Raw genomic sequence first — 14,151 nt, forward strand, 5'->3', positions numbered from 1 at the left:
AGGGGCTGAAGAAAAACAGCAATGTTAGAAAGTGCCACCACTGTCTCAGAAAAAACACTTGTGCTAGCAGCTGCATGTGCTTCAGGCTGCTTGCAGGGTGGGCACTCTACAGTGCCCTCTTTATCCAGTGTCCTGCTGAAATCCAAGCGCCAATGGCAGAAGTTGCTACCACTCCCAATAAAAACTCTCTTCCCACTAAAGCTTCCTTAATTAAATCATCAGCTCTGGCTTGCCGGTTAAGGATCAATTCTTACAAGAGTATTATTCTCTTTCCTGCTCAGGGTAACCTTAATTCTCTCCAGAATGGCAGGCCACATTAATTTTGCACTGGACCCAGGAGTCTCAGTGAGGTGGATTCTGTGCGCCATCCTCCCACCCTTATTTTCACTCCAAAATAAAATAAAATGAGCAATCGCCCGTCGGCGAGGTTTGAGGGATGGGTAGCACAGAGCAGAGAAAAGGATTAATCTGAGGTTGGGGGCGGCTGCCCGGCTCTATCTCCCCTTGGAAATTTGGTTCTTATAGCATCCCAGTGAGTTATTAATATGTATGACCTGTACTTTATTCAAACATTATAAATCTATGCAGAAGTCTGGTGTTTGGGTTTTCCTTTATAGCTTTCATTCTTCTTCCCAGAATTATCTCATTTCGATCGGGAAACTTTTGCATAAAGAGCGCGCGCACCGAGAACTCACATTTCCATAGCATAAATATTAAAGGGGGAGGGGGGCTAAGCTTTACAGTTTCTTCTCCCATCCCAGCGGGAGGGAAGTTGCCCTTCCCATCACCGGCTCTTAATAATCTGCTTACTCAGAAGCCAACAGGTAAATGTAAAATTAGGCTTGCCACCTGACATTGTAGGTTGCTTATCTGGACTTGCGATGCTCTGTTGAATGCTTTGTTTGAAGGGTGCACCAAAAACCTAGCACCTATACATGCTGCTAAAAATACTTGGTTGTCTTAATTTATTGAGAACCAGACTGAGTCCAAGCCTCCCCTTTAGGATCACCGTCCATCTTTACCCAAAACAAAGCAAAAACTGGATAACTGTGTATGGAGTCGTCACGGTGGATCTGTAAAATCCAGAAAGAAACGGGACTGAAAAGCTTGATGTCCTCTTAGCCGCTGTTTAGCTCCATCCGTATAGCTTCCTATTTCTGCTTTATTTTAATTTTTGGTAGCATAAAAGAGTAGCCATGAATTTTGGTTTACACGGAAATGGAAATGTGTGAGTATTTCATCCGGGTGAGCTGTCTGCTAATCAACGGTCTTGGCTGCTGTATTCTGTGATGGGAAATGGACGCGCTAATTGGTGCTTTTTCTCTCTCTCCTTCTTGTTATTACAGGAAACCTGCCATATGAATATAAAATTGTGATTGCTGGGAATCATGAACTGACATTTGATAAGGAATTCATGGCGGACCTCGTGAAGCAGGACTACTACCGTTTCCCCTCTGTGTCCAAATTGAAACCAGAGGACTTTGACAATGTTCAGTCCCTCCTGACGAACAGTATTTACTTGCAAGATTCAGAAGTAACCGTGAAGGGATTCAGGATATACGGTGCACCCTGGTAAGTGCCCATTCCACAGGCTTCCTCCATTTTCAAGCCTGGAACTGAGAAAACTTGGGACTTAGCTGCTTTACATAGACGTGACTAGGGCAGGAGGAAGGGCTGTTGGTTCCTCACCAACCCAACACATCATTTGGTCCCTCTGGAAATCACAGAATTGGTTATTTTCATCATCCAACAGACTCCTAACTATAGCTTTAGTAGACATGTATGTAGTTATATGACCAGGGTGCTACATGTGTCTGTGCAAACATAGAGAGACTTGGGAAAGTCTGATCTTGCCAGATTTAGCTACTCTGACCATTCCATGAGATTATTTCCACTTTCGTTGACATAGAAGCGGTCATGAAATGCCTCGCATAAGGGTCAAGTTTCCTCAAGTCTCTCTACACATTAAACTGACCTCTTCTGTAAAGGTAACTTGAAATCTAGTCTCAAAGACCTCCCTGATTCTCCTCTCTTAGAGAAACTCCAGAAATCTGTGTTTTGCTAAAGGCTTTGCAGATGAGACAGATGCTCAGGTAAGTTGGAGGTTGTTAATGGATAGCCCAGAACTAGAAGTCTAGAACTGGGCTCTGGAGCACATCCTAGGGGCCTCCCAGTGGGACTCTGGATCTTGGTTTTCATTGCCAGGTTTTAAAGGAGTTACTCCATGTTGCTGCACCTTAGATTTTATACCTTTAAGATGGTGAAAATAAATATTCACATTTTACCTTGTCATGGAAGGGTTATGTGCGTGGCACACGGAATGAATTTAGAAGAGAGCCTGGTAATTGGCTTACAATAACGATTATCATTTTCCTGATCTTGGCTTTACCACTGTGTTTTTGGGTGGACCTGAGCAAGTCACTTAACCTAGACCAATGTTCTCATCTCTGAAAAGAGAATGTTCGACTGGAGGTTATCTGTATCAGACATTCCAAGATTATCTGTGAGCCTTGAGCAGGCCAACTAAACTTTCCCCATCCTTCGTGGAAAAGCTCGCAAGATCTTCGCTACAAGCTGAGGCAGACCTGCGAGAGGGGTGGTGGGGCGGACTCCCATTGCCTCTCATAGGGGTGGTGGGGTGGACTCCCATTGCCTCTCATAGGGGTGGTGGGGCGGACTCCCGTTGCCTCTCACATGGAAGGTTTGGTTTTGTCTGGAAAAACAATTTTTTTCCCCGACTAATTGGAATTTATAACTTATAGGGGGTGTGAGAAGTAAATTTTGTTGCACTTCAACCTGACAACAATGACTGAGTTTCTCATTAACTACCATAAATTGGTCACTGTTCTAAGTCTGATGTCGTATCAGTTGTCTAATTTAGTCTTTAATCTGCCTGTAGGATTTAGATTCCCGCTGTAATTTCCATTCACCAAATAAGCAAACTGAGGCACGGAAGGTTAAAACCTGCCTAGGAAACCGCAGGCAATGAGTAGAAGCTCTACAATAGCAATGATAAAACCTTAGCTCCCGAAAAGAGGGAAAAAACTAGCTATGATGTAATTTCCCTCAAATTTTGCTCCTGTGCAAAATTTTAATAGTTCAAGAGGTTAAAATTTGCAATGCATTAAAATAACCATGGCCGCAGTCGTGCCTGACTCCAGGGATAACAGTGTGGCCAGGGGGTTGAGTAGTGATGGGAGTGGTGGTGGGAGTGTGATATTAGCGGTTATAATTTTGAATTTAACTCTATTTAAATTTGACTGTATTAAAATCCATACATTTATTTTTATGCATGAGAGGATGGCTAAAGGTAATTGGATAAATAGCAGACCTGACTTCTGTTCAGCTGGGATCAGAAAAACGATCTCAGTGTGAAACAGGGTGTTAATATCAGTGGTTCTGGATACGGAGCAGGACGTGAGCTTTTTCCACTGCCTGGTCCAATTCTTAATACAGTTTAATATTGAAGAATGACCTCTGGTTGTCAAAGAAACTCGGTGCTCTGGTTAAAATTATTTCTCCAACCGTGTCCAGTGTTCTTGAGCAATCTTCAAAAGACGCGGGGCACTGGGTTGTTGACGAACAATCAATGCTACCAGAGATCTCAGAAATCTCTGAAACAATGACAGAGAAATAGAAAAAATAACCCCCATGGTTTAAGCTGATCCCAATCTGCTTAGGGTAGAACTGGCTAAACAAAATTATAGCTGCAATGTATGAGGCGATGTTAGGATCACAAGGCGGGCCTTAAAGTATCCCAAGATATGAAAACAAACTGGTAATTGAAAATATATGGTGTATGGCGGGATATGATCCAGTCTAGGTGGTTAGTTCATGCTGCATGCAAAGTGTATATCTGAACTAGATTGCTATCACTTACAATTTTTAAAATCACTTAAAATATTTTAATAATTCAGTATTAGAGAATGTTATTGAAGTCAAAATCGAAGAAAAATTATTGTGTCTTGAAATGTTGTCCTGAGACAGTTCCTTATAGTGTATATTGAGATTTTGAGAAAACAAAAAACACTTTACCCTTTGTTCCTGCTGACTACTTCTTTACAAAGAAGAGAATCTGTGGGTAGAATTTGGGACATCTGAAGGAGGAATTCATCCCATCCACCACGCTTATTGGTACTTTGGTTTTTGATCAAGAACCAAATACTGGTGAAGGGACGATTTCCATTTCACCCTGTCCTCCTGAGACATCAGTTGTTTTGAGGAGGTTCTGTTTAAATGGATACTCCCAGGGCTACTGAACGCTGTCTGGGAGATACCTGCCTGAGCAGTTCTGTGCAGGGAGGACCCTGTGTCCCATTTCTACCACATACTCCCTGGGACTTTGGATGAGTTAATTTGTCTTTGCTTCGTATGGTTTTAACCTTCCCATTCCTCTGTTTCCTCATCTTTACAGTATCATTTCCCTCACCACATAAACTTTACGTATCTACAGTGTAGCGAAGACCCTTGGGCAAGAGTTAGCGTTTCAGAATTGTAGCTGTCACCATGAGCAGTGGAATACTGGTGCGTTTTGAGCATTCTGCTGGTGACTACACCAGGAGTTAGAGGGATGTTTTCTGACCCTGGTTCAGTCTCTGCCGATTGGACGATGCTAGATGAGGCCTGTGTCTTCTCAATTTAGTGAATGAAACAGAAGTAAAGATGTCTGATCTAGGTTCTTTCATACTTCAACCACATGAATGTTCACCAGAGTTAGACTCTTCAAAGGCAATGCATATCGGTAGACACGGTTATGTTAATGCCGTGCACATTTTTAACCTCTTGTACTATTAAAACTTTGCATAGATGGGGTTGGGGATTTGGCTCAGTGGCAGAGCGCTTGCCTAGGAAGCGCAAAGCCCTGGGTTCGGTCCCCAGCTCCGAAAAAAAAAAAAAGAACCAAAAAAAAAAAAAACTTTGCATAGGAACAAAATTTGAGGGAAATTACACCATAGCTAGTTCCTTTCTCTTTTCAGGAATTAAGGTTTTATCATTGTTATTGTATCTCTGAGATTTCCCCAAAGGTAAAAGCCTCCTCAGTAGCCCAATAGATGTTCCAAAAGAATGGAGACGAGTTAATCTTGACTTCCATGAGTTCTAGTTAATTTTCTAGAGGAAATGTTCAGTTATGAGTTGATAATACGACTAGTGGTTTTCATTCGAAAACAAAAGTCAAAACAAGAACTTCTATCCTAGCCCTCTCCATCCTGCCGTCCATGGGCTTCACAAAAGCAGTTGCCATCAGACTGAGGAAATAGCTCTAACTCTCGAATTTTAAAAGTATAATGATAGCTCGTAGCTGATTTTTTAGAAGACGTGCTTAGTGTGCACAAGGCCCCGAGGTTTCATTCTGCAGTATCACCTCCCCTATAAGATAAAATAAAGTGATTGTTAAATGGTTTAACTTAAAAAGAATATCCATCTGCCTTCATTGTGTGCTTATAACTTGTGTCACAGCTGAAAGCTTCCCAGAGACTAGAGAGAATACTGTTGCTTCCTGGTTTACAACTTACCCGGAATTTATACACAGAAAATAGCTTGCAACACATCTCAGCATCCCTTCGGTTTTCATGCACACTGCAGTGTGCCATGAGACTTACTACATCTTCAACGAAGAGGGCTAGGATGTGATTTGATGGGTATGGGAGAATGTTCCAAACAGCAGAAGTTGCAAGCCGGATGCTAGTCTGGGAGGAGACTCCTTAAAGGATGGCAAGTATAGATGAGTTTTTCGGGGAGCTTCTTGGCCTCAGAGGGAACTTGGCAGGAACACAGTTTTCTGAGTTCTATCTAAATTTCTTCACCAACTCCTTCCATCAACTTAAAGGAAAGCAATCAGACATGTGCTTTAGAATTTCCTTAACTTCTGCCATCACTTCCTTTTGTCCCTTTTGGGAGACAGAAAGGAGGGATTGTATCATCAGGCAGCTGGACCAGCTTTGAAAAATCACAGGCGTCCCAGGACTGGTGTTCATGCTCGGCCTCCAAGGTGAACCTCCATTTCCTCTCTGCTTGCCCTCTGCAGCATCTTTGCCAAAGACAAAGAATAGAGAGAGAAGAAGGATTCCTAATCTGTCAGACATGAGCCACTGTAGTAACCAAGTGCTTGTCGGTTCGTACCAAAGGGGAGGTGGAGTTTTGAAATCATCTTCCCAGTTTTTGGTTACTGAACCTGCACCCAGCCTTTTAATGCAAGTGGCTTTCAGTTTAACTTTCACACAGAACAGGCTGTGGAAATCAGTTGGGTCTTTCACCAATCTCATGATAGCAAGATGCTGTGGCCAAAAGACAGAGGGGGGAGGGAGGGAAGGAGGGAAGGAGAGAAGGAGGGAAGGAGGGATAAGGGATAAGCAAGCCCTGTTGCAAAAAGTAGACAGACCCTAGCCATTGCCCCAGCCCTCTCAGACTAGAGCTGCTATCTTGTTCCTGGCTAGCCTGTACCTTTCCCCCTCCTGTACAAACCAGCCTCCCCTGGTGTTTAATGAACATGAGTGGGGCTTTCCTATGTCTGGGAATTTGATCTCTCAAATCAAAGGGGTCAGGAACAAAGAGCTCCTTTTTCACATTAGAATGGACACAGGTGTAATTTGTCAGATTTAGTAACTGTGGAGGAAGTGCCTTAACTTCTACAGCAGGAAAATTAGATCAGGCTCAGGCCCGGTAGTTCTGAAATGGCCTAAAGAGGACGAGAGTACCCACTGCCCTTTGTTTTCAAAGGAAGCATGAGCCTGGATTCCCCCTCCCGCCTCTCCTCCTTTCATTTGGCATCATAAACACATTGAGTTCATTCATTCATTTAGATGTAATTTCCTCTGCCATTCTCAAAGCCAGAGCTAAGTGTTGACTTCACTCCCTAGCATCCATAATTGTGTCTGCACACAATCGCTACAAGGTTGCGCGTGGTGTCTTGTTCCTATCAGGGCGGCAGGGCGTTATGGTTAGGCTGTCAGAAAAGCTTCAGATGTTTTCATTTCCAATTATAAGTTCCGTAATGCATCATGTATTTTGCTGACAGTCTCCAAGTTCTTGAAATAGCGAACAAATTAACAGCAGATATTGACTGAGAGGATTAGAAAGCCAATTGGCAACTTGCGATAGAAGAACTCAGATACAGGAATTGGGTGCAGTGGGCTCATTTATTTTATTTTCACAGCCATACTTTGTAATTAGGCAAAGAAGGAAGGAAGGAAAGGAAGGAAGGAAAGGAAGATCTCACGTCTCCGTGTCCAGCAGGACAGCCCGCAGATTGTCATCACTGCTGCTTCCACACACTGTTTGCAGGGTCCTCCAGCTTTTATTTAAGAGAATTCCAAAAGATATTGGCACCGAAAAACGGAGTGTGTGTGTGTGTGTGTGTGTGTGTGTGTGTGTGTGTGTGTTAAACAAATATGTGCCTGCTTTTACATGATTCTCTTTAAAGGCCCAGGCTAACATTTCATTTTGCTTGGCTGCAGGCCCACAGGCATAAACCTATGGCCATTCTGCCCTGGTGTAGAGTTACAGGGCTCTGTTTACATTATTGCCTGTTTCAGAATGCAGCCGACTGCTCTTAAAGCCACACAGGATCGGATTCACTTCTGGTTTTAACAACTGCCTTGTTTATTTGAAAAAGGGACAAAGCAAAACGGAATGGCTTGGCCTCCTACCTCCCAGAGATAGCCAGATCAGCACAGTAAATACCACCTCCAAGGCCAGTTTATGCAGTTCGTTATGTTGGGTCCCACATAGACCTTTCTGCCAGCAGCCCTACCCTAACCAGTTTGTCTCTCTATCTTCTACTGGTTGGAACACTTATGGGGAGGAGGCTAAAGAATGATCTGTAGCACTCCGTTAGGCATCAAATCCGCTGCAGTCACAATTTAAATCTTGGCTTGTACGTGGCTGCACCAGTAACTCAGCAAACAGCACAGATAGACTCACAGTTAGAAGGCAGTGTTTCACTCAGCGTTTGTACAAATGGTGTCTGATTTGGGTCACCTAGAAGTTCTCAAAATCACATCATTGCTCACAGGAGTTAACAAGACCTAAGATTTCCACGCACCGATATGTGGGCTGCTGTTCAGCACTGTTGCTTTTGGACAGAGTCCAAGTTAGGGCAGAAGGTGATGTGCCCAGAGTCCCGGAGCCAGTGTGAGAAATAGGACCTGGACCCACACTTCCTCTGCCAAGCCCTTTACACTGGGATAGCCCAGCAAGGACATCCACACACTCCTCAGGCTGAATGAACTCAGGCAGTGGCCATTCCTCCCTGTCTTTGAAGACATGGCTGCCTCCATTTAGCCGTAAGAAGGTTGTACATTAATCCAGGCCACATTACTCTCCGGGGACTCTCATGGGATTACGTGTGTTGATGGAGAGGGGCAAGAGGTGGAGAGTCAAGAGGAGAGCAATGACCTGGTATCTTCTGCGTGCTGTGCTTCAGAGAATGAGGGGTTTTGAAAAAGAAAAAAAAAATCTTCCTCTGAGCATGTTGTATGGCATTCGGGTGTTCTGCACCTACGGCAGATCAGGAGCCAAAAGCCCATCTCATGTAGCTTCCCTTCTCTCTCCACCTTGAGCCTCTGTAGCAAGAAGGGTAGGGATTTCTGGACATATGTCTGAGTGCTGGCCTGGTGGCATGCACTCCAGTGAAAACCAGGGTGACGTGGGCTGCTGTAAAGACCTGAACCATATCCTTGAGGTTTGGCTGAGCTGGTGGGAAGCTGGGTGCCCTCCCGTCCTTTATGTTTCTGTCGTAGGCTCCTCCTCCTAATCCGGAGTTGCTGCTGGCAGATGGAAGAGGATTCTAATGTGGCTTCAAGCTCCACTAAGATTGCAGTGACCCACCACCTTCGTTCTCTGTGCTTCTCTAGGCTAGCTCAGAGCAGATCTACTGCGCGCTCAGTCCATATCAGATGAATAAATGAATGCGTGAGCGAACAGTGCAGTGGAAGCAGAGAGGTGAACCCCAGGGTTACCCCCGTGAGATAGCAGTCGTAAGTAAAAATGCTTCCAATAAAATCAGACGGAATTGTGAATGTATGGAACGGAAGGTCAGAGATGGTACAGCCAAGTGGAAGCACAAAGCTGTGGCCCCAGCCTTCGAGAACAGGTCTGGACCTTCCTGGACCAGGGGGAGTGTGGAGAGCTCAGGATGTTCCTAGGTCAGCATGGTGTCACAAAGGCAAGGGAAGAGGAAAGACAAACTTGACTTTAAGGCCCTACGGATTTCACAGAATGACATCTTCATGCGCCAATTATTCTTCTTTGCCTCAGATACCTCATCCCCTGCTGTGAGTAGTGAGAGAACTTGCTAGTAGTGCTTTTGGAGATTATTTCTTCAGGGCTGCACTCAAGAAAGACAGTGCAAAGTTGATATCGATAGCCAGATCGAGCAGACTCAGAACATCCTCTGGATATTGCAAAGGAGTCGCTGATGTCTGCTTGGTGGCTAGATTCTTTATGGTAGAGCACGGAGAGCTTTGTCTTTGAGGTATTTGCTAGGTGGAAGGTTCTTAGTCTGCACTATGAACTATAAATGTAGGGTGGCTTTTTCCTGATTGTACCCCTTAGTAAGCTATTCGAAGTTAGCTCCCTGTGTCAGTCATAAGCAGGCAATGCCCAGTCTACTTGCCAAATGAGGGAGAGGGACAGTTCTGTAAACTCGTGTAGGCTCTGGCTTTTGAAAGAGGCTGTCCTAGCAAGCAGGCATCTCGGTTTTATCAGATAGACCTTGATGAATATATCATCTAATCTCTGAGCCATACCGGCATTTGTCAAATTAGCACGCAAACAGTAACCATCAGGTGTGGTGCACAACCTGCATGAATGTACTCTGAAGGGCATGCGTTTAAACTTGGCCACATCTCTAGAGATGTGCCATTCTTACTCCACCTTGCAACTCTAGAAGGCTGAGCTTTAGAGACATTAAATGACTCACCTAAGGATCCTCACTTCACAAAGGACAGGAAATCCTGAAAGTCAGACTCCAATCTGTGCAGTCCCATAGCTTCTTTGCCAGTCATATAGTCTTCATGGGATTAATAAGAGATTCTGGTTTTCGACTCCCTGGTACTCATTAAATGGTAATGGTTTTCTTTCTGGTCAGTGACTTTTTAGTTCTCTGGTGGCTGGTGTTATTTTTGTTTGTGTATGGTCAAAGGAGATAAATAGGACATGTAATTCAGTAAAATGTTTATTTCTGTGTGTGTGTGAGAGAGACAGGTAGTCAGATGGACACACAGACACACACACACACACACACACACACATACACACACACACACACACAGGGAGAGAGGGAGAGAGGGAGAAGAAAGGAAGGGAGTTTTAAGAAGTAAATATCGTCTACTTCCTCTGGCATGACAAGTTGCTTATGATCCGGGTAAGTGGTAAGTGGAAACCATTTAGGAAAGGAACTCTGTATATTGCCTACATTTGGTTCAAAAGCATGGAAGAGTGAATAGATGGCCATTAGATGAAGACAAATGGGACAGATTTAAGGTCACTGAAATGGAGGATCATTTTCAGTGTCTGAGTAACACTTAGCAGCGCGTCCTCACCCAGGAAAGATAGAAGTAACGTTGGACAGTGACTGTAAATTGAGTGTAGACTGTCCCGTGAGGATTGTCCCTGCTAGTGGCAAATGTCCAAGCCACTAGGACGGCAGAATGTGCGTGGAATCTGCACAAATCAGGGAAGATGAGCCGGAAGAGCTGCACTAACTTGGGGCAGGACTGCTCAAATGTTAGAAAAGATTATCTGTTCAAACACAAACACAGTTACTATGCCTAACAATAGCCATGGATGCCAGCTGCATCAAAAGGAGGCCAGGCCATTAGAAGGGAAGCATCTGGTATATATAAGAGCAGATTACAGGAAATGAATCTAAGCTAGAATCTAAATTAGATTCTTCCCAGGTGGAAGAAAATCTGAGACAGTGTCTGAGGAGTAGGTGCTGGTGACTGGTTAATTTAGATACTTTAGGCATGATGGGTTTACAAGGCGGACCGCAGATGGAAAAGGGTGGAGCTAACATTTTGTAGGTGTTTACAGTAGATCAACATCGAAGACCAAGCGAGACTAGTGTGCTTGTAAAGGACAAGTCAGGTAGAGACCACCTTCCTAATTCTGGTTACCCATACTCTGGATACATTATGTGCAAAGCGTGCACATAAAGCCGAGGCAGCCAGCTGCTGCCTGGCTGACGAACTGCTAACCACTGTTTCCTCCTGACCTTGAAATAGTTTGTATTCTACAACAATGCCAAGCAGCCAGAGCTTCCAGGGACTAAGCCACTACCTAAAGACTATACATGGACTGACCCTGGACTCTGACCTCATAGGTAGCAGTGAATATCCTAGTAAGAGCACCAGTGGAAGGGGAAGCCCTGGGTCCTGCTAAGACTGAACCCCCAGTGAACTAGACTGTTGGGGGGAGTGCGGCAATGGGGGGAGGGTTGGGAGGGGAACACCCATAAGGAAGGGGAGGGGGGAGGGGGATGTTTGCCCGGAAACCGGGAAAGGGAATACCACTCGAAATGTATATAAGAAATACTCAAGTTAATAAAAAAAAAAAAGAAAGAAATAGTTTGTATTCAAGTTCTGGGCTCTACCCATCCTAAATGGTAACCTCCTTCCGTATGCTGATTTTCCCTCCCTGGCTCCCAGTGCTTCATGGGTAATGATAGGAAGCCTGGGACACCATGGTTCTAGAAGAAGAATAGCAGCAGACAGAAAATAGGGGGAAAAGAATTTTATGTTCTTAATTTAAAATTCTACTCCTAACTTATTAGCTATAGTTAGGGTTTCTTGCACGTGTGTGTGTGTGTGTGTGTGTGTGTGTGTGTATACACTCCTAACTTATTAGGTATAGTTAGGATTGCTGAGTTCTTGCACATGTGTGTGTGTGTGGTATGTGTACATGTGTGTATGTTCACATGTGTACACCTGGTTATGTGCTTTGCATGTGTGAAGGTTCACACATCTTCCTTGGCGGGCATGCAAATGGGTCCCACAGCAGACTGGGCCTCTTCCTTGCTCTCTATTTATTGCAGAACCTAGAGCTCACTAAATCACTCGCCTCAGCTTCCTGGGTACTGAGAGCGCAGAAGCCACCAAACATCCTCCGCTTTTATGTGGTGTCTGGAGATCCAACACCAGTCTTCATGCTTGCACAGCAAATGCTTTCTCCACTGAGCCCATACCAGCCCCTGCCCCCTGTTTTTATTGCAATTCAGGAATCAGTAGCCCTCTTCTTTTTTTTTTTAAACATTTTTTAAGATTTTATTTATTGTATATGAGTACACTGTCACTGTCTTCGGACACACCAGAAGAGGGCATCAGACCCCCGTTACAGATGGTTGTGAGCCACCATGTGGTTGCTGGGATTTGAACTCAGGACCTCAGGAAGAGCAGTCGGTGCTCTTAACCACTGAGCCATCTCTCCAGCCCCCCAGTAGCCCTCTTCTTTTTTTTTTTAACGCTTTTTTTTTTTGGAGCTCTACCACTGAGCTAAATCCCCAGCCCCCCTCTTCTTGATTCTATCTTTTCAGTACAAAAGAACAGATACTTAACTAATACCTGACCAGAAAGTGTTGGTGGCAAAACCATCTGGGCCTGTGCCTTTAGGTTTGTAAGTTGCCTCTTGTTCTTTCTTTCTCTTTGGTTACAATTCTCTTTTTGTTACAATTTAGGAAGAAACAAGTGTGTTTTGAAACATTTCGGGGTTTTTTTGTTTGTTTTTTTTAATCATTTAAAACAGCTGGTACTTAGATTGCACTGGAGAATGAGGGTGACAGGCCTCGCAGGTGTTACCTGTAAGGTGACAAACTTGTGCGGTCTTCTCCCTTTAAGCTGGAACTACAGACTCTGAGAGGAAGGAAGAGGTACTTCCTATTGGGTCACCAGTGAAAATAAAAAGAGGAAGCCCACGAGTGTCTGTTTCGTGTCGAATCTGTCCTTTACTCACTTACGAGGGGTTACTAGACTAGAGGTGAATTCCATGTGGCAATCTGCTTGTGGGGCAGCTTCAGAGGAGGCCTAAGAATGGTGAGGGACTCTGCTATACACAGTTCATCCCAGAGTCTCATTACCTGTGCTGCCCATGACTCAAGGGAAAAGCTGATGCCATATGGTCAGTGCCTTCTAAGGTTACTTGTTGTAGGAATTGCCTTCTGCAGAGTTTAGACTCCTGTTATGAAAAGTCTGAGAGACACAGGCCGCCTCTTGCGGGTGTGTAGATGTGTGGCTAGTTTGTAAACCACACAGACTTAACAGTTTCAGTTTCGAAGGCAGCCCTGCAACTATTGATACATAAGTGTTTCCCCCTTTGAACTGGTTTTGCCCTGTTGTCACAATAAGCAGGATAACTGAGTTATTGATAAGGCAGAATAAAGATCACCAGAGAATTTCCATTCCCTATTTGTCATTCAAAGCGTTGTACCAAATACTCTTGAAAATGGCATCAGAAAAAAAAGTTGTTTTGCACATAAGAAAAAAAAGCAGGGGGATGAGAAACAAAGTTGAGAATCCTCTAGGATGCTGTGGGGTGACTGTGCTTCAACAGAACTCTTCACCACACTATGTTCATTTATTCCTTGACTCTGTGTGTGGGGAGGACTGGTGTGAGGCTCAGAGAACTTGAGGGAGTCCAGTCTCTTTCTGCCTTGGGAGTCCAGGAAGTGAACTCATGTCCTCAGGCCCATGACCTGCAGAGCCATCTCACCAGCCCCAGGGTTGTTTGAATGATGCTCTTCTAGAATGCTTTCGTTCCAGATGGTGAATGTGTGCTACTACAATTAATAATTATGATGATGATGACAAGATAGATAGATAGATAGATAGATAGATAGATAGATAGATAGATAGACAGACAGATGGAAAGAAAGAAAGAAAGAAAGAAAGAAAGATAGATAGATAGATAGATAGATAGATAGATAGATAGATAGATAGATAGAGAATGGTGCCACATGTCACCACAGGAACAAAACTTGGCATTTCCTGGGATTTTGGTCTTTGCTTTTCCTTTAGCGAAATGTGCTGAATGTCTGTACAAATGTGTTCAGATGATGGTAGAACCTGAGAAGGCCATTTGATGTTACCGATGCTGTTATTAGTCCCTTTATATAACTATATACATATGTAATTTGATTTTCTGGAAAGCATCCCAGTT

General features: G+C 44.1%; 1 protein-coding gene across 6 annotated transcripts in view; it reads left to right on the plus strand.

Moving 5' to 3' along the window:
• Positions 1-14,151, plus strand: part of Mpped2 (metallophosphoesterase domain containing 2) — a 174,694-nt gene that overhangs the window by 89,931 nt on the left and 70,612 nt on the right. For all 6 annotated transcript variants that reach the window (NM_198778.3, XM_006234683.5, XM_006234682.5 and 3 more), the window contains one exon: positions 1,347-1,572. In NM_198778.3, coding sequence (NP_942073.2) covers positions 1,347-1,572 — 226 coding nt within the window. The remainder of the gene's footprint in view (positions 1-1,346; positions 1,573-14,151) is intronic.

Source organism: Rattus norvegicus, chromosome 3 (genome assembly GCF_036323735.1).
Source record: "Rattus norvegicus strain BN/NHsdMcwi chromosome 3, GRCr8, whole genome shotgun sequence".
NCBI classification, from domain to species: Eukaryota; Metazoa; Chordata; class Mammalia; order Rodentia; family Muridae; genus Rattus; species Rattus norvegicus.